The 17,783-nt window shown below is 40.7% G+C and overlaps 1 protein-coding gene across 6 annotated transcripts in view; it reads left to right on the forward strand.

The window, feature by feature from the left end:
- GLMN (glomulin, FKBP associated protein) overlaps positions 1-17,783 on the forward strand; it is a 42,924-nt gene that overhangs the window by 22,658 nt on the left and 2,483 nt on the right. For all 6 annotated transcript variants that reach the window (XR_012481899.1, XM_074266239.1, XM_074266238.1 and 3 more), the window contains exons 10-16: positions 91-121; positions 219-308; positions 2,949-2,990; positions 3,103-3,176; positions 4,845-4,929; positions 5,843-5,952; positions 8,809-8,872. Coding sequence is in view for 5 of the 6 variants with exons in the window: in XM_074266239.1 (XP_074122340.1) it covers positions 91-121; positions 219-308; positions 2,949-2,990; positions 3,103-3,176; positions 4,845-4,929; positions 5,843-5,952; positions 8,809-8,872 (496 nt within the window). In the remaining variant the exon portion in view is untranslated. The remainder of the gene's footprint in view (positions 1-90; positions 122-218; positions 309-2,948; positions 2,991-3,102; positions 3,177-4,844; positions 4,930-5,842; positions 5,953-8,808; positions 8,873-17,783) is intronic.

Below are 17,783 nucleotides of genomic sequence, written 5' to 3' on the forward strand. Positions count from 1 at the left end.
GATAATTTTCCCCAAAAGGTTTAACATTGCCATCTTGGATTTACCCACTTCTAAAATCACATTGGTTAAACCTTTAATATCCTCTTTCAGAGCAGAAGAATCTGTGTCCTCAAAAGGATTGGTAATATTTCTTTCTTCCCTTTTTATAATTTGAATACGTCCCCTTCTACGGCTGTTGCCTTTAAGTATGACTGCTTGTGCAACGACTTCCTCTGCAGGAGCTGTTGGAGAACAGCTTGTTACGAATGGAGGATGACAGCCTGCTACACCATTACTTAGAGATCAGGACCTTCCTCACTGTGCCTCAGGTAAAGTAGGACCTGGCAAGCAATCTCTGATAGAGTTTCTTCCCATCATCTGCAGGGTTGGGGCGGGGGGGGGGGGGGGGGGGGGGAAGGGGTTGCATCTGAGAACTTTTCTCTTTTTGTAACCTTAGACTGTTTTTGCAGCTTCTCCAGATGCCTTATCCAAGGGGTCTTCTCTTTAACAGCCTGCATCTCACGGCTACAATTCTGCTACCTGGGATCTGAGAGAGCAGAACTCTTGTATGCCTTCCCTTCTTGTACCTCAGGAGCACTGAGTGCAGAGTCAGGAAGACCTAGGTTCAAATCCAAATTCAGACATTCAATACGTCAGCTCCTGGCCAAGTTACTTCATTTTTAATTACCTCAGTTTCCTCAACTGTAAAATGTTTTCCTCAAATTGTAAAGCTGTAAAAATTTTAGCACCTACCTTGCAGGGTTGCTGTGAGGGTCAAATGAGATAAAAAGTGTAAAGCCCACAGGTGCTGTAAAAATGCTCTTCTCTCTTCCCTCCCATTATACTTAATATCCAATTCCTACCACTGATTTCATTTGAGTCATGCATAGGCTAAGTACTAGAAAGAATAATATATTATTTTACTCCAGGAATTTTAATTTGAATCAGATCACAGCTAATAGTATTACCCTTCTAGGTCCTTTTGAAGTGAATATTAAACCTACTTATCAACTTTTAAATGAAAAAAATTGCTGACAATATTAATTTTTAAAACTATCATATGAAATTCTCTAACATGCTTAATAATTGATTTATACGAGTGACTACATTTACAGTTGACTTTAAGCACACCCATATAATGTTATATTAGTGAGGGCTGGTTCCTGATTGAAGTAGAAAATTGAAAATGCAGACTAAGATTTCATCTTTCCTCCAAACAACTTGGGGAAATCGATCACTTTGTCCACATAAGCCTAGATTGATGGAAAAACATAGAGAATAACTAGGTTCAAATTTGACCTCTGCCAGGTACATGGTGGGTATCCTGAGCCTAGTTATTTTTCCTTTCCTCCTCAGTCAAATGGAAAATAGTGATGTTTATACCTCACGAAGTTGTTGTGATGCTCAAATGAAGGGTCTCAGAACTTCAGAGTTGGTCCAGATCTCACCTGCCACATGGTCATCCAGCCCATCCCACTTTGGGCCAGTCAAATCATTAGCATGTTATTCTTTTCATCAAACTGAAACCTGCGTCTTTGCAGCTTGTTCTCCTCCCTCTTGGGGCATGATTCCCCATGCACCTAATGCCCTTCAAATACTTGGACACAGCAATCCTGCCTTTTCTGAGGCTTCTCTTCCCCCTGTAGGGTTAGAGCCTCATCCTGGCTTTTCCTTTTTATGCTGAACTCTTGGGTGAAAGTCAGTATCTGCTACACCATTTGTGATACAGACTGTTGCCTAGAGCAGTAGTGCCAAATTTAAGTAGAAAAGATCCCTGCCAGCTGCATATTGATTTAGAAAACCACAAATTAACATTATTTGTGTTGGGTTGTATTTTTTACTAATTTTATTAAACATTTGCCAGGTCCATTTCTGGCTCATGTTTGGGATGCAGCCTGAGCCCATCTAGCAATATTTTGATACAGCCCGAGTCTGAAGGCCATTAAGTCCAAGGACTGTTCCCTCAAGCTCTCAGACATTCATGCCTTGCCTAGGATCACATAGTAAAGATATTATAGGTAGAATAGAGAGAATATTTATGTTCATATATAGGTTTTTCCATTCTATCCATATCTGTATTGTATCACATTGCTGGCTGTCAAAAGTTGCCAGCCATATAGATAGATGGATATCAATCCATTATATCTAAGCAATAATTACCTAAACATTAACTGTTTGCCTTGGCTTGCAGTCTGGACCACATGATTGGCTGAATGAACTGGACTTGTTTCAAGAAGGGCATATATATATTTTAAAGGTGGACTTTCTTTCATTGCAATTTTTAAAATGCTTGAGGACTTTTGGGGGATTCTGGTATAAATTCTAACCTCTTATTTAACCAGATTCAGTAATAGCAATAATGATGAATAATAAAAACATTCACATAGCATTCTAAAGTTTTCAAAGGACTTTTCCAGCCTGATCCCATTTCATGGTGACAACAATCCTATGAGATAAACGCTATAGATGTTACCTCAGCATCACAGAGGAGGAGGTTAAGGAGCTAGCTTATGGTCACATGGCTCATGAGTGTATGAGGAAGAATTTGAACCTACATTCTCCCGACTTCAGGTCCAGTGCTCTCTCCCCATAGCGGGCTGCCCCTCTCTCAATCCCCAGAGGGGAGCCAAGCAGGTGATTTTCTTTTGAAATCTGCATCATTATTTTTGTTTATTTCTATAATCTAAGAATATCTGGTCAGTTTGTTATGACATGTCAGTGCTTATATTTTCTCGGTAATGCCTGCTTTTACAGATTTTTCTCCCATGGTTTGTGTCTTGGGAAATATCACTAATTGTTATGTTTTCTTCATTCTGTCCAGTGCAGTGGGCCTGTGACCCACAACTGCCTTAACTTGTGACTCTCTTGTCTTCATTTCTTTCTTAACATTTAGCGTTGGGCATTGATTATATGATTACATATAATGCAATTCTCACATTTGTTTGATGTTTTTAAATTTTTATTTGCAGAGGCTGGTGAAAGTAATGACCTTCTGCCCCATTGAGACTATGGTATGTAAACATTTCATGACTAATAACCATTCAGCTATAGAGACTGAATTTAATTAATATTGCATTCTTTTCTCTTTAGTCTAACAATGTTTTTGTTTTGTTTTGTTTTTAGCGGAAAAAAGGTTTAAAAGTGCTGCAGCTGTATATAGACAAGCTGGATTCGCAAGGCAAAAATATATTATTTAGGTATGACTCAAATATAATGAATGGCTGTTCTTCCTTGACTGGCAAAAATGTAAATTGGTGGCACATGATATGACAGATAATGGCATTGAAATTATATTCTCCAGGTAGGTCGCCTGTTCATAGAAGTCTTGAATGAGTGTGGTCTTTCAGAGGTGGAGTATAGGATGGCTTTGTTCATTCCAATTAAGAGATAATTATCTCTTAAATCAGACTCCATGTGTACACATACACATGAAATAGGGATTATAAATTTTCAAAAAATTAGCAGAATCCCAAAGAACTTTTGTTTATGGGTTTGTGTCTTGATAATTACTGTATTAGTTATTTAAATTGGTCAATTTTTAAGATATTCATTAATTCATTTAAAATGACAGTAAACCCATTACATGTTTATTTATTAACAGCATTTTTAATGGAAAACAACTATTTTCCAAAACAAAAAATGGTAGTGAAGAGAGTACCTCTTTTTGCTAATTTATTATTTGGTTTAATTGAAGGCAGGTGGAATCTCAAAATAAGCTAGCCCCAAACTCCTGTTACTGCGATAATTATTTGTGTTTTGATTACTAGCATTGAGTTTGTTATGATGTTTTGATTCTGGAGGGAAGAAGACGAGGAGATGAGCTCTTCAGAGAGCCCCTATCATGTGCTAGAAGCTGTGCGAAGGGCTTTGCAAATATTATCCCATTTGATCCTCACACACCTGGCAGGGCAGGTGCTTCTCCAGCCTGGTACTCTGGGCACAGTGAGGCCCCCTCGGGCTCGGAGAAGGAAACTTAGCCCCCCAACAAGGGAGGTAGAAATGTGGAGTATTTAAAAGGCAAGTAAAGTTTTCGGGTTTCATGAAACAGTGTTTACCCCAAGTACCGATGGTGCTGACCCCAGTTTCCCCAGCCAGGATTCTGCTCATTGCGGCTCATTTGGGTCTCACAGCAGCCTGGTGTGGCAACATAGGACTTAGGCCTTCTTCATCCCTGTTTAAAAGATGAAGGAATGGAGGGTGAAAGGTTCAAGTGACCATCCTGTGGTCGTGCAAGTATTAGACATGGGACCTGAGCCCACAGATTCCTGACGCCAATTCTGGGGCCCTGGCCACTGTTCTGCCCTGCCTCCCAAGTGAGAGAATGTCTCTGAAAAGCCCTTGGTGTCCACAAAGCAGTACTTAATTGTAAGCTGTTTTTACCATAATCATCAAAAAAAGCCACATTACCTAAATGTTACCTCAGAGTGTTAAAGACTTGGCACTTGGTAAACACGTAGGTCTTAGAAATTATTTTACATCACCTCGAGCAGAACTCTCTGCTGGGGCAGGGTCTCAAGGAAGGGGATTAGGATGTATTTGCAGCTGGACTCTCCTTCAGTGGGCATGGGGCCAGTGCATGTTTGTGGGCCTGCAGCTGGATCTGCTTGGCTAAGACAAACAGAATGTACTTTAATACAGAATTTTGGTTAGTAGCCAGATGTTAACTCCCCATTATCAGGTGCAGGATTAATTGATTAATCATTTAACTGATTAATGACTTTGTTGCAGTCATCAATTACTCTTCAGGATCACTTGGGATTTCTTTTTCCTAAAAACAAAGCTCTGAGCATGTGCTAATGGTGGTCATTAGCTAATCAGAAGAAATTCCAGAGCCACATATTATCTATCTCAATTTTGTTTTCAAGGTGTTTATTGAAGACAAGTAATCATGCGGGTGTGGAAGGCTACGTCATTCAAAATATAAAAAATCAGATCGATGCCTCATTAAAGGTAAGAACACCGCCGAGCAAAAACATCATTAACATCTCCTTAGCTTATTTTTCTAATTTAATAGGTTGTTTTGCATTTTGATTACTAGCTTTTTCTATGATTAAAAAAAAAAATCCCTCATGAATTGGGAAAGTATGTTGTGGTTTCTCCCTCCCTTGGTGCAGATCAGTACCCATCCAGATCCTTCTCATCTCAGTGGGTCTACCTCTGGGAAGCCACCCCACCTTGCTATAACATTAGAGTTTTAGCCGTTCTCTACTATTGATATAGCCTGGGAATCTTGTCTGTGTCACATATATTGTATTTAACAAAATGTATCTTCTACAGCCTCCTGGAATCCGTGTGCTACAATTCTGTTTGATAATGGTGATGATTGTTAAATGTATTTACATAGTGCTTGCAAAATGTTTTACTTACATCAGTTAATTTGTTCCTTGTATCCTGAATCAGCAGGCCTCGTTCCTAAGAGAGGAAACAGTTGTAGTCCAGAAGTGTCATGGCTGGAAAAACTTTAGTTTTTAAAGAAAGAAAGGATCTGCTCACTCTGTATCATATTACATTGTGTAATGTCAGTGATGGGCATAGTCAGGTAGGGCACAAGGGTTAGAGAGAGAAACAAAACCGTTGCTTATCAGTAATTCTAGTCTTCTTTCCTAAGCTTTTATTTTGTTTCGCCCTCATTGCGGTTGACGGGTTACTGAAAAATTGTGAATAGATTGAATTTTCAAAAATTTTAACAAACTCATTAAAGAAATATTTATGTAAACTTTTCCTGTTTATTCCAAGCAGAAGTATGCTTAGAAACTACTTGTTTTTACAGTGTTGAATGATGTATTAGAAAAATGCAGAGTTTTAAGGTTTTACTTAAATTCTTCCCTGCCCTTGCTCCTACCATTTTTCTATTGCTTTTTAGAGAGCAGAGGACAGGAAGTGGTTTACAGGACCCCAACTGGTTTCACTTCTTGATTTGGTGCTTGTCCTACCTGAAGGGGCAGAAACAGACCTCCTCCAGACTTCTGATAGGTGAGTGACCCAGATTAAACAGTTGTTTAAGATGAAAGAGTAAATTTCAGATTTAGGGAATAGAATCCAGTGAAGTTTGGCTTCCTATGGCTTGCTGGTTGCATTGAAAATTCTACAGAGATTTTTCTTAGCTTTCTGACTAAAAGTGTTTGTTTTGTTTTTTCGACCAATTTATACTTTAAGAATAATTTGAAGTAGTATTGTTCTTAGAAGAAAGAACTATACCTTCTGAATCCAATTCTTCCTGTGCAACAAAAAATTTGGTTCTACACACATATATTGTATCTAGAATATACTGTAATATATTTAACATATATAAGACTGCTTGCCATCTGGGGGAGGGGGTTGGGGGAGGAAGGGAAAAAATCTGAATAGAAGTAAGTGCAAGGGATAATGTTGTAAAAAATTACCCATGCATATGTACTGTCAAAAAAAAGTTATAATTATAAAATAAAATTTAAATTAAAAAAAAAAAAAGAAAGAAAGAAAGAACTATGCTTTTATGCTACTTCTTTGATACAGGCAACTTCCTCTGTTTAAATGGCTTAATTGTTTATTTGTGCTTATAACTGCACATTGGATGCCATATGTAGAATAGGTATATGTTTGGCTCTCATCTTTAATCAGAAATTCTTGGGAGAGTGTGCCATCCAGAGCTTTACGTATTTGTTTTTCTTCTGTTAATATTATAGAAATTATTGGCTAGATTTCTGATAGGAGAACAAAATATTAAATTAATGAGAATATCTTCTTGTCAAGATACCCGTCCTTATTATGTTAGAATCTTCCAATTTGTTAAAAGCCTTTGTCATCCTATTTCATTTTGACATATCTTTCCAATTGAATGATCCTAAGGATCAGTGTTGGAGAGGAAGAGATTTACAAGGAACCTAAAAATGAAAAAAAGATCAAAACATGAAATGGACCTTTAAAATTCTTAGTACAGCCTTCTGGCATCAGGTACTGTTTAGACTCAATCACAGCAGATAGAAAGGAAATCAACTCTTCTCTAAAGAATAAACTTAATTTATTTTCTACTCTGAAATGAAATATTTTGGAATTACACAAAGTAAATTAGTAAATATGTGTTGCCCTGAGTCAGAGGAAATAGTCAAACAGCATTTCTTAAGTACTTATTGCTACATGTCCAGAGTTGTGCTAAATGCTGAGAATACAAAGAAAGGCAGAAACACTTTCTGCCCCAAGGAGCTTACCATCTAAGGGTGGGGAGAGCTACCTGTGTATTAAGTACAAGCATCCAAGGTTTTTGGTGTAGAGACAGAAGGCCTGGGCCGTGGGGCGGAGTTTGGGCTGAACTTTGCATGGAGTCGGGGATGAGGGGAGAGAGAAGGTTGTGGGCCCGAACAAGGCCTGTGAGAAGGCCGGCTCTGGAGATGAGGCCGGGGAACAGGACGGGGAGCTGGAGTTACCAGCTCCAGGAGAGAAAAGGGAGCAAGAGGCTTGGGTGGAAGGAAGGGCTGGGGCCTCTACACAGAGAAGTTGTGCTGACCCTGGAGCCATGTTAGGAAGGTCAGTCTGAGAGCTGAGAAGAGGATGGTCTGGAGTGGTTAGAGACTAAGGGTAGAAAAAGCAATCAGAAGGATATTATGGTAGTCTGGGTGTGAGGGGAGGAGGCAGGGAGGGAAGGAAGGAGAGAGACAGACAGACAGGCAGAGGGAGGAAGACAGTGATATGAGAGGCAGGTATTCAGAAATGTGCAGGCTCGAAGAGGCCTTGGGTCTGTAGGGTGGACATGACACTACATACAGGGGTGCCCAGGGGTTGCTGGAAGCCTGAGTGATGGAGATGATGCTGGAGTCCCCAGCACTAGGAAACTTAGGAAGTTTCATAGTTGCTTGAGGGCTGATTCTGAGATGCCTCAAAGTGACCAGAGGGCCACCATGATGAGAGGCTGTAGCTTGAAAGAGAGGAATAATCAAGGCATCGTGCCCAGGAAGTGATATGGCACAGAGCAGAGAAGAGGGATCAGGGCCGGCCCTGGGAGACCCCTGGGTCAGTGGGCCCAGCCGGGGTGAAGGTCCAGGAAAGAAGACTGAGCAGGAAAAGAACCAGGAGGAAAGCATCTCGAAACCAAAAGAAGAGGGTCATCCAGTGTCAAAGGAAAGGTCAAGAAAAGTGAGGGTTGAGAGGAGGCCATTGGATTTGTCAGGAAATTATCAGCCACCTTGGAGAGAGCAGGAGAGAAAGCAGAAGGAGCCAGTGTAGACAAAAGGGAGCTTGAAATGTGGCCAGCCCCAATCTTAGGATCAAGGGAGGGCTTTTTGAGGGTGGTGGAGACATGGGCGTGTGTGTGGGCAACAGGAAAGGAGCCAGGACATTCCCAAGGGGGGAGGTTGGTAGGGGGATCTTCCTTGGCAAAGATGAGCAGAGGATGAGATAGGGGAGAAGATGAGATGAAGAAGGAAAGGGAGGAGGATGCCCTCAGCTTATGACCCCCAGGTTTGAGGGGAAAGGAGAGAAGGGAGAGAAGGAGGACTCTAAAAGGCCTGGCCAGGGGATTGAACTCAGGCCTTCCTGGTCCCAATAGAGTTGTTTTCTACCAAAAGAACAGCTTAAAACTTTGACATGGGAGTAACCCATGTCATCAAGAAAGGAGTGAGAATGGTTCTAATTCTAATGTCTGAAAAGGTTGACAGGGTTCCTCTTGAGAACAAAACAACACAACTTTGTTTGATGAAGATATAAAAAGAAAATAAGAAGTAGAGTATTCTTAGCCTAAATGTCTGTTGAATAGTATAATTACTAATTATTATGGAATTGTAAAATGTATAATGTAAAAATTTCATCTAATTTGTTAATTGAAATTGCTGTTGATTGCATATTTTAATTTTCCAGGATTATGGCTTCATTAAATTTACTGAGGTATTTGGTTATCAAGGATAATGAAAGTGACAATCACGTAAGTGAACTATTCACTCTGCTAGAGGGGAGATTTCTAAGTTTTTTAGTTAATTATTTAAGTTAATGAAACTCAATAATTAAATAAATAAATAATGCATTTATCATGATTAAATTATATCAATAATTAAATAATGGGATGTGAATGATAAATAAATTATTATGATTAAATAAAATGCATAAAAGCTCCACTTTTGTATAAGAAATTGAGCTACATGCTGGGGATTTAGGAGACCAACCAGCTCCAGAGGTTTATGATCTCTTGGGTCCCCATAACATGTAACTTGTTTGTGTATACGGGAAGGGCCGTGGTATAACGATGAGACAGAGATTCTGATGAGGGGCTCTCAGTATGAGGGGGCAGAGAATACTTTTGCTTGAGCACTTCCCAGAGGTGGTGGGGCCTAGCCAGTCCTGAGAGAGTGCCGGGGCAGTTAGTGGTGTGTTAGCTGCCGTTCCCTCCCTATTTGTCTCTTCTCCCCAGTGAATTTTCCCTTGATACCGTGGGACTCCCCAGTCTTACTGTGGAAGGAAGGCTGGTGCAGGGTTGCTGCCTCATGATTTCACCTTTGGGAGTTGCATATGCTAAGAAATCACTAGGTTTTTTTTTTGTTTTTTTTTTAACAATTGAACCCATAACTGCATCTTTCCTACATTAAATGAAAACCTTGTCAAGTTTCTAAGTCCCTTTGTCACGAATGCCAACTTCAGATTTTCTTCTCTATACAAAAGCTGATTGCGATAATAGCTCCTTTTGGGTAACGTAGGAAGTCAAAGGGGGTTTTTTGTGGGGGGGCTTTTGAGGCGCACATTGTTAAAAGACTCAATTAATAGAAAATTATTTGAGAGAGGTGTGTCATAAGGTAAAATTATGTTTGCTTTTGATCTCTTCCACCCTTGCCACCCACTGTAGTCTTAATAGTTACACAGCTCTTTGGATGTGTCACTTCTGTTGGTTACAGCTCTGTGATTCACAGGATGGTGTTTAAAAATCTTTTTTAGAAACAATAAAATAAATACTTTATAGATCCTGACATAGAAAGTTTCTTAGTAGGAAAAAAAGGACCTGTCGCTTTTCCTTCTCTGCCAGTCCTGGCAGATTTGAGGGAGGTACAAGGAGGTTGACAACCAACTGCACATTTGCCTTTCTTGGTCTCCTAGGGTCTTTCCTGGGTCTGATGACCCGGAACTTTAGAAATTAGAAATTAGACCCTGGCTTCTAAATTAGCTGAAGGCTTGATTTGGTCCTGCCTTATATTTCATACTTAGTACAATCAAGTACAATCAACTTTTCTCTTAAACAACCCAGGATAGAGCACTGAACTTTGCAGCAAGGAGACCTAAGTTGTATCCTGCCTCAGACATTTTCTACTTGTAACCTGAGCCTCAGTTTCCTCATCTATAAAATGGAAGCATAGGGTGGCTGTGAAGATCCAGTGAGATAGCACGTCTTGTCACGTCAGCCTTAGAGGGCTGTCTAATTGTCAGCAGCAGCAGTGTTTCCCCAAGAAAATCTAACTTTCTGAATTAATAAGTCTTAAACTAACTTCAGCCAGATGCTCTCAGGCCTCTGAGGTTTTGGTCCATGTGCTTGTGGAATCACTCCCCAAAAGTGTTCATCTCATTTGAAAAGGGCTGTGTGATTAGTGTATGGGTCGGCCATTCTTATTCTGTTATTTTAATAAGGCTGTGGAGGATTGTTTTCATTCTTTCTTAGATTATTAAGTTAAATTGTTCACGGGTAACTTTGTATTTTGTAAGAGAGGGAGCTTATACATCCCCTTTATGATTTTATTTCTTCAAGACTAGTGATTGCCTTGGGCTCCCCCTTCTCCTTACTCTTCCCTCCCAAATGTGGCTTATCTGATTTTCGCTCTACTCTACTACTTTGCTTAAACTTTCACCGATGTCTTCTGCTACACTTCAACTTTTCCATGGTTAGTCATGGAACCGGTATGTCCACGCTTGACATCAAACCTGCCTCCTGCTTTCCCTTGCTTTTTGCCTGACTGCTGGCGTTTGTATGGAGGCATTCAAGGCTGGGCTTCTGATTTAATCTGATCTCCTGCAGACTCGGGAGTATCTTTGCCGCTGATGCTGTTCTGTCATCATCCTGTCCTCTGTGGTCTTTGGGCCATGTGGTTCGTCACTTGGCCGTCTCCCCTGGCTCCCATCCTTTATTATCAGATTGTCCTTTGTTAGATGGACTCCATTACTGACCAGGAATCTGTCATCCTTCTGTCCAGAAATGGAAATCCTGTTCGGTGAGTAACAGTGCAAATGAAAACTCTTACCTTGGTGGTTTGGTTTCTTTGCCCAGGATTTAGCACTTCTTCTGACACCATTATTTGTGTGCTCTTACAAACACCAGAAATGGGAATCAGGTCCTTTGCTTTGAGAAGTCTTAGAAGATTCTTAACTACATACACACATATCGATCAATAGATAGATGTAGATCTATCTTGCCCCATTCTCTCTCATCTGGTTGACCAAGATCTGCCTCAGTGGCTCCTCTACTCACCCAAGGGCTCCTCAGCTGTACTGGGTCCTCCTGGAAAGCAGCTCTTTTCTCCTTGGACGTTAATCTCTTTAAAGGGGGCAGTGTTGTTTCAGCTTTCATTGTGAGGGTGCTCTCTTCCTTTTGTTTCTCTTCCATGTAACACTCTTCCACAAACCACCTTCCAGCCCCACAAATGGCAAGTCTCCTCTCCCCTGCAACCCCTTTTCTGTTTGATCCAGGAGCCTTGGACAGGCCCCTCCCAACCCAAAATGGGGAGGCCTTCTTACTCTCCGCTAGGAGAGAGACTGGCCTACCCAAGAAAGCTAAACACTGCCCACAAAGGCACTGCACAGTTTCCTTTGCTTTCCATACTGGTTGAGACTTTCAGATTTCTTTGTTAGAATTATTTTTTTTTGAGGTGTTTATGCCTTAACATTATATAAGATCAACCTTTTTTAAAACAGACAGTTATTACCTCTAATAACTTAAAAAGCCCAATCCAACTTTCTTTAAGGGGATCTTAATGTTGGATCCTTCTATCAACCTAATAAAACCAACAGGCCCCTCTGAGAAAATTTTTAAATTAAATACATAAAAAAAAATATAGTGTCACAAAGGAAACCAATTTTTTTGTGATAAGTTATAAAAAGATTTAAAAAACAAGTTATTGACCACCAGATTAAGAATCCTTGTTTTCTTTAGTCTGAACAGCTCTGCAGTTTCACCTGGTCTATCAGGGGGAACCTGTGCACCAATCTGCTCCTCAATTGCTACTCAGCCCCACTTCCCAGTCTTTCTGCTTTTACCTTCCACCCCTTCCATTTGCCCTTTCTTACTTAGTTTTATTTGTCTGGTCAACACTATTTTTTCTTCTTGAATCTTCCTTTTAAAGTCCATTCTCCTTCATTTTTAATATGCCATAATCCTGTTCCTTCTCCTTCAGTTTTCTTTTTTTTTTTTTTTTTTTTTTTTTTTTTTTTTTTTTTTTTTTTTTTCTCAAAAAACCTAAGGAGTTGAATTTGAAGCAGTTTGGACCTGGGGAGTATTCTTCCAGTATTCCTCACTTTCTCCCAGATTTATCCTTTTTCAGTTTGGGGTTTACTAGTCTAAAGCTCTCTTAGATTTCTATGCAGTTTCAGTCTTTTTGAGCTCCAGTCGGAAGATAACAGATATAGAATTGGAAAAGACGCCAGAAGCCATTTAATCCAACCCCTTCCCCCATTTTACAGATGAGGTCACATAGAAAATAAGCATGGGAGGTCCCCAAACCCCACAGCCAATACTCTTTCCAGTGCCTCCTGCTTCCTCTTTTCCATGTCCTTTTCCTGTCCGGTCATACTGGGGCTAAGGATTCCAGTCCCAGCCCTCCTGGTCCAGCGTTCCTGCCACGGGCCATTCTAACAAAAGGGTCTCAATTGCATTTTACAAGAGAGAAGTTGTGGTTCTGCAGCTGCTGGCTAATAATGGATGCAGTGATCTAGAATCTATGTGCATAGCCCAAGGACGACCTGGCTGGACTTCTGTTCATGGGCCCCTTCTTCCTTCCAGAGACTGAATCTATCTTAGGAAATGTTTTAGATCATAATACTAACGATAAATAGCAGCAACAATAATAGTAGTAATAATGCTGATGACGATAGCTTACATTTAGATAGCATTTTAAGATGTGGAAAGTGCTCCATGTCCCCTTGTCTCTTTCTTCCAATGACCTGCCCTCTTTTTTGCTGGATTTCTTCTTGCTCTCCAGCTAGACAGAAGCTCTGTGGTCCCCCTCTTAAGATACACAACAGTAAATAAGAAACTCACCCCTGTGTACCAGCTCCATAAAAGTTGGGAAATAGAAAACTTTTGGCTTGGGAATGTGTTTTAAATCAAAATGCCATCATATAAAAATTTTTTAAATCATAGTTCTTCTTAATTTGCATTAGCAAAGCTTTAGAAATGTCAATTAGTACCTTTTCTAGTCATGTGAATTGAAAGTTTAAAGGTTTTTTTTTCTTTTTTGTCTTTGTGTCTAATGCAAAGATAGAAGGAAACCATATTTATTTCCATAGCTACTTTCCTCCTACCTACTTCCAAAAATATTACTGTTGTGCATCATATGAAAGATTTGTAGAATTAGGCTGAACAGAAGCTTAACTTCTCTTTAACACATTTTTCTTATTCTAAGTTTAGACGTGTGGTTACCTAAATTTTTAATTTTAAAATAAAGACTATTGAGATGTACTGTTCATGAGCTATAACTAAAACCTCTTCCAGTATATCACTGACAGGATGGATGCTCTTTGGGGGATGGAGAAGAAAAAGCTATTTAATTGCCATATTATGAATTCATGAAATTCAAGAAAATTTAGAATATAGTCCCCATTCAGTAACTATAACTCTTTTATTTATAAGCTGAAATAAATTTTTGCATTTATGGTAAATAAAAGCTTTTATACATGCTAGGTTAAACAGAAAAGCTTTATAGTAGCACTTTGCTTTTATTTCCATTTGAAGGAGTGAAATTAAAAATTCATACAATTCTGCAGTTTTCATCTTTTCAGCCAGTAGGGGAGTTTATGAAACATTAGTTGATCTAAAATGATCAATATGCAAATATTTACATTTTATTTTTAATAAGTCATAATCTTGAGTTCTCTCTTCTACCCAAGAATCATTATTAGGACTTAAAAACAAACAATTATAAATTCATTGAAAACAAACTAGATCACAGAGTGGTGTAATTATCCGGGGGGGAGGGGGGGTCAGGGAAAACTATTCCTGTGTCTAGATTATTTAGATTGATTCATTTCAAGAAGCATTTATTAAGAAGAAGCAGGAAAAAATGCCTTCCTGCAACTTCCTTTTAATGGCAATGGGGGAGAGAGTAAACACATGTGTAGAGAAGTAAATATAAAGGATTTGTTTTAAAGTTGAAGTGCCATTAATTGAATAAAAGCTGTATAAATTGAATGCAAACGATATATGCACAATCAGTGTTGGAAGGGCCTCCTGAGATTCCCACTTAATGTGAACAAAGAGGCTTGGGGAGCCATCTTCAACCTGAAGGCTTCTCCCAAGTCCTCACCTGGGCAGGCTGTACCTTCTAGGAATAAAGACCCGGTTTAAGTTGCGTCTGCACTCACAGCAGTCTGATAGAGGGGACCTTCTACATGGTGGGCAATAGTAAAGGCCCAGTATAGTTTGCTGAATGAAGAAGGTACAAAGAAAAGGGTCCACAGAGGCTTGTAGGCTCCAAGGGGCCTGGTCACACTGCCAGTCATGGCTGCTGAAGGTGCCCCCCAAATATTCTTCAGCCCTGGGCTCCCTGGAGCCCACTTCTATTTGAGTTTGTACCGACAGTGATTAAAAAGCAGGTGACCTTTTAAAAAAGATCACTGCAGGGGAAAGGAGGAGTGGGAAGAATCCTGTTTTTATCTAGAAAGTAAATTTTCTCTCTGGGACTGATGAACAAAGTGAGATTACAAATCGTTCATTAGTGTTTAGTGTTCCAGGACATAGAGAGAAATATTCAGGGGTGGAGGTAGTCTTCTCTTTCCCAGGATGCCTCTGAATATATGGCCTCTGGGGGCACACACAGGTGGAGTAGAGTTGGGAGGGAAGGTGTTCCCAGTCACAGAGCTCAGAAGGGCCTTCTGTGCACAAGGCTCTGTGAAAGCTGGTTACATTTAATTAGGATAAAATGGACTTCACGGATATACCCAGAATGGGAGAGGTCTGGTTAGCATTTTCTCTAAAAAGAGAGGGAGTGTTTAGTAGTCCCAGAAATTGTGTGAGTAGCAGGGCAATATGGAGGCTGAACCATCTCATGCAATCCCAGGGGGCATCAGAAGGCACAGCTTCCAGGAGAAGGAATAATCCTACTGTACACTGTGCCTGGTCAGACCATGGTGGGAGTATTTCACTCAATTTGGGATAATAGCAGAAAGAGCACTGACTCTGGAGCCACAGAACTGAAGTTCAAATGCTCCCTTTGATATTTGCTACCCATGTGAGCTATCAGAAACTGACCCCTCAAGTCTCTTTCTGCTCCTCCCCAGGGTGGTACTCCCCTTCCCTTCCCTCTCCATTCTTCTTTTAGGATCAAGGGGTAATTGAACCCCATTCATTCCCAGTTTTCTAATTAGACTTCCTCCATGACTCCTGATGTTTGGGTTTAGAATATCATCTTCACATGTAATATAATTTAAGCCTGTATGATTGTGTTTTATCTTTTATATTTTTCTTGACTCCTTTTTTTGCCCTTCAGAGTTTCTAAACAGCTCTGGTCTTTTGATCAGAAATGCTTGGGCATCCTCTAAGTTCATCAGAGGTCCCATTTTCCTCACACAGGATTGTCCTCATTTTTGCTGGGAGAGTTATTATTTTTATTGTAAGTCTTATCATTTGCCTTCTGGAATACTGCAGTCCAAGATCCCTCTTTCTGTAAAGTTGGGGTTACATATGTGATCAATGTGATCTTGACTGGAACTCCTTGGGTTTTGAACTCTTTCTGGTTGCTTGGATATTTTATTATTTAAAAGTAGCAGGATCCTTGAACTTCTACCACAGTATACCTTCAGCTGCTTTGCTATGGGTATATAACAGCATGCAAATTAACTTTAAAATAAACTTTTATTTGTTCCCTTTTATGTAGTATTCTTGGGAAGAACACTTTAGAGCAAAGGCTCTTCACCTTTTGTTTTTTCATGGACTCTTCTGACAGGCTGGTGAATCTCTTTTAAGAATGGTGTTTGAAAATGCATGAAATATACTGGGTCGTAAAAAAAAAAAAAAAACCCAAGCAACTTCATATCTCTGAGGTCAAGAACCCTTGTAAGAAGCACTTGAGGTGGGAAGGTGGAAATGACTTCAACCAAATTTAGTTGCAGATGAAACCCCCATGTTGTTGGGAGGAATAGAAGTGGCCTATACGTGGCTATGGGTGAGCTTTAGTCACGGCAACCAAGATAATGGAAAATGGTTTGGATTCTCTCCCTCTCCCTTTTTTTATCTGAGGCAATTGTGGGAAAGTGACTTGCTAAGGTCACATTTGAACTCAGGGCCTCCTGACTTCAGAGCTGGTACTTTGTCCACTGTACCACCCAGCTGCCCAAGGGGTTTTTGAAGATAAAATCAAGAAAGAAAGAACAACACAGCAGCCCAATCATTGCCTTGAGAATTATAAACCGTGCAGTGGGCAACATCTCTGCCAAGGATGAGCCGGGAGCCTCCTCTCTCTCCTCCGAACAATGTTTGTTTTTTACACGTTTGTAGTGCTCACTTCTAGTTTTGTCCAGTTCTTTCCATTTTCATTGCTGTCATCACTGTGTTTTGTCTTCTTGGTTTTGCTCGCTGCTCATAGGGTCATGTAGAAATAGAATCTCTGCACTGGTGCACACCCCTCCCCCAGACCAAGCTCCAGCACCGACTCTTGCCCTTTTGATTTGCACGTTCTTCATGACTTGGAGCATCCGTGGGGTTCTGAGAGCCGCCCAGCTGGGCCTTTGACCCTCAATACTCCTCTAGCTGTCTGCCTGTTCATCAGCTTTATGTTCTTTGCAGATTGTGATGTGTGACATGACTGACCGTACCCCCCTTTGTTGTGGTCTTCACGACAGACTTTTCATTCAGCAGATCTTCTGGCTTCTTCTCCTTCTCCTTGGCTGCATCCCCCCACTAGCTGGTTGTCCCTAAGGCACTCTCTGACTCTTCTCTGTCTCCTTCCCACACTCAGCTTGATCTTCATTATCACCTGAGCAGGTGTCCCCCAAATCTGTTTATTGGCCCCTCTGTTCCTCCCTGAACTTCAGTCTTGATTACCATCTGCCTATTTAATATTTCAAATTGAATGTCTCACAAGCTTCTCAAACTCAGCCTGCCAAAACTTCATCTTCAGAGCCTTTCCCATTTCCAAACTTTTAAAAAAATTATTTAAGTTGAGGTGCCGCCATCCCTGAATCACTCATGTCGGCAGCCACAGCATCAGCCTGAACCCCGCACTCCTCCCCCCCCCCTATCGATTTGCCAGATCTCGGGCCACTAACAAACCCACCTATAAACGTAGGCCCCTGCCTCTTCCCCCTGATTTAACAGTCACCTCTATGCTGATGATGACCCTCAGATCTGTCCTCCTGCCTGGTCTCTCTGCAGACCTCCATCCTCGCCTCTCCAGCTGCCTCTGTCATCTCATGTCCAGCAGATATCTTAACTTGTGCAAAACAGAACTTAGTGTCTTTAGTCCTCCCCTCCTTCTCTGGCTCAAATGGTGACCCTCTCAGCTCGATCTCTCCCCTTCCCCTCCCCAAGACTGGTGGATTTCACCTGGACAAGTGTATCTCTACTTTGCTCCCTGACAGTGCTGCTAGCCTGGTACCCGCCCTCCCCACTCCCAACTAACACCAGCGTGGCTGCCAATCTCTTTCGTATT

This window comes from Sminthopsis crassicaudata, chromosome 4 (assembly GCF_048593235.1).
Source record: "Sminthopsis crassicaudata isolate SCR6 chromosome 4, ASM4859323v1, whole genome shotgun sequence".
In the NCBI taxonomy this organism is placed as follows: domain Eukaryota; kingdom Metazoa; phylum Chordata; class Mammalia; order Dasyuromorphia; family Dasyuridae; genus Sminthopsis; species Sminthopsis crassicaudata.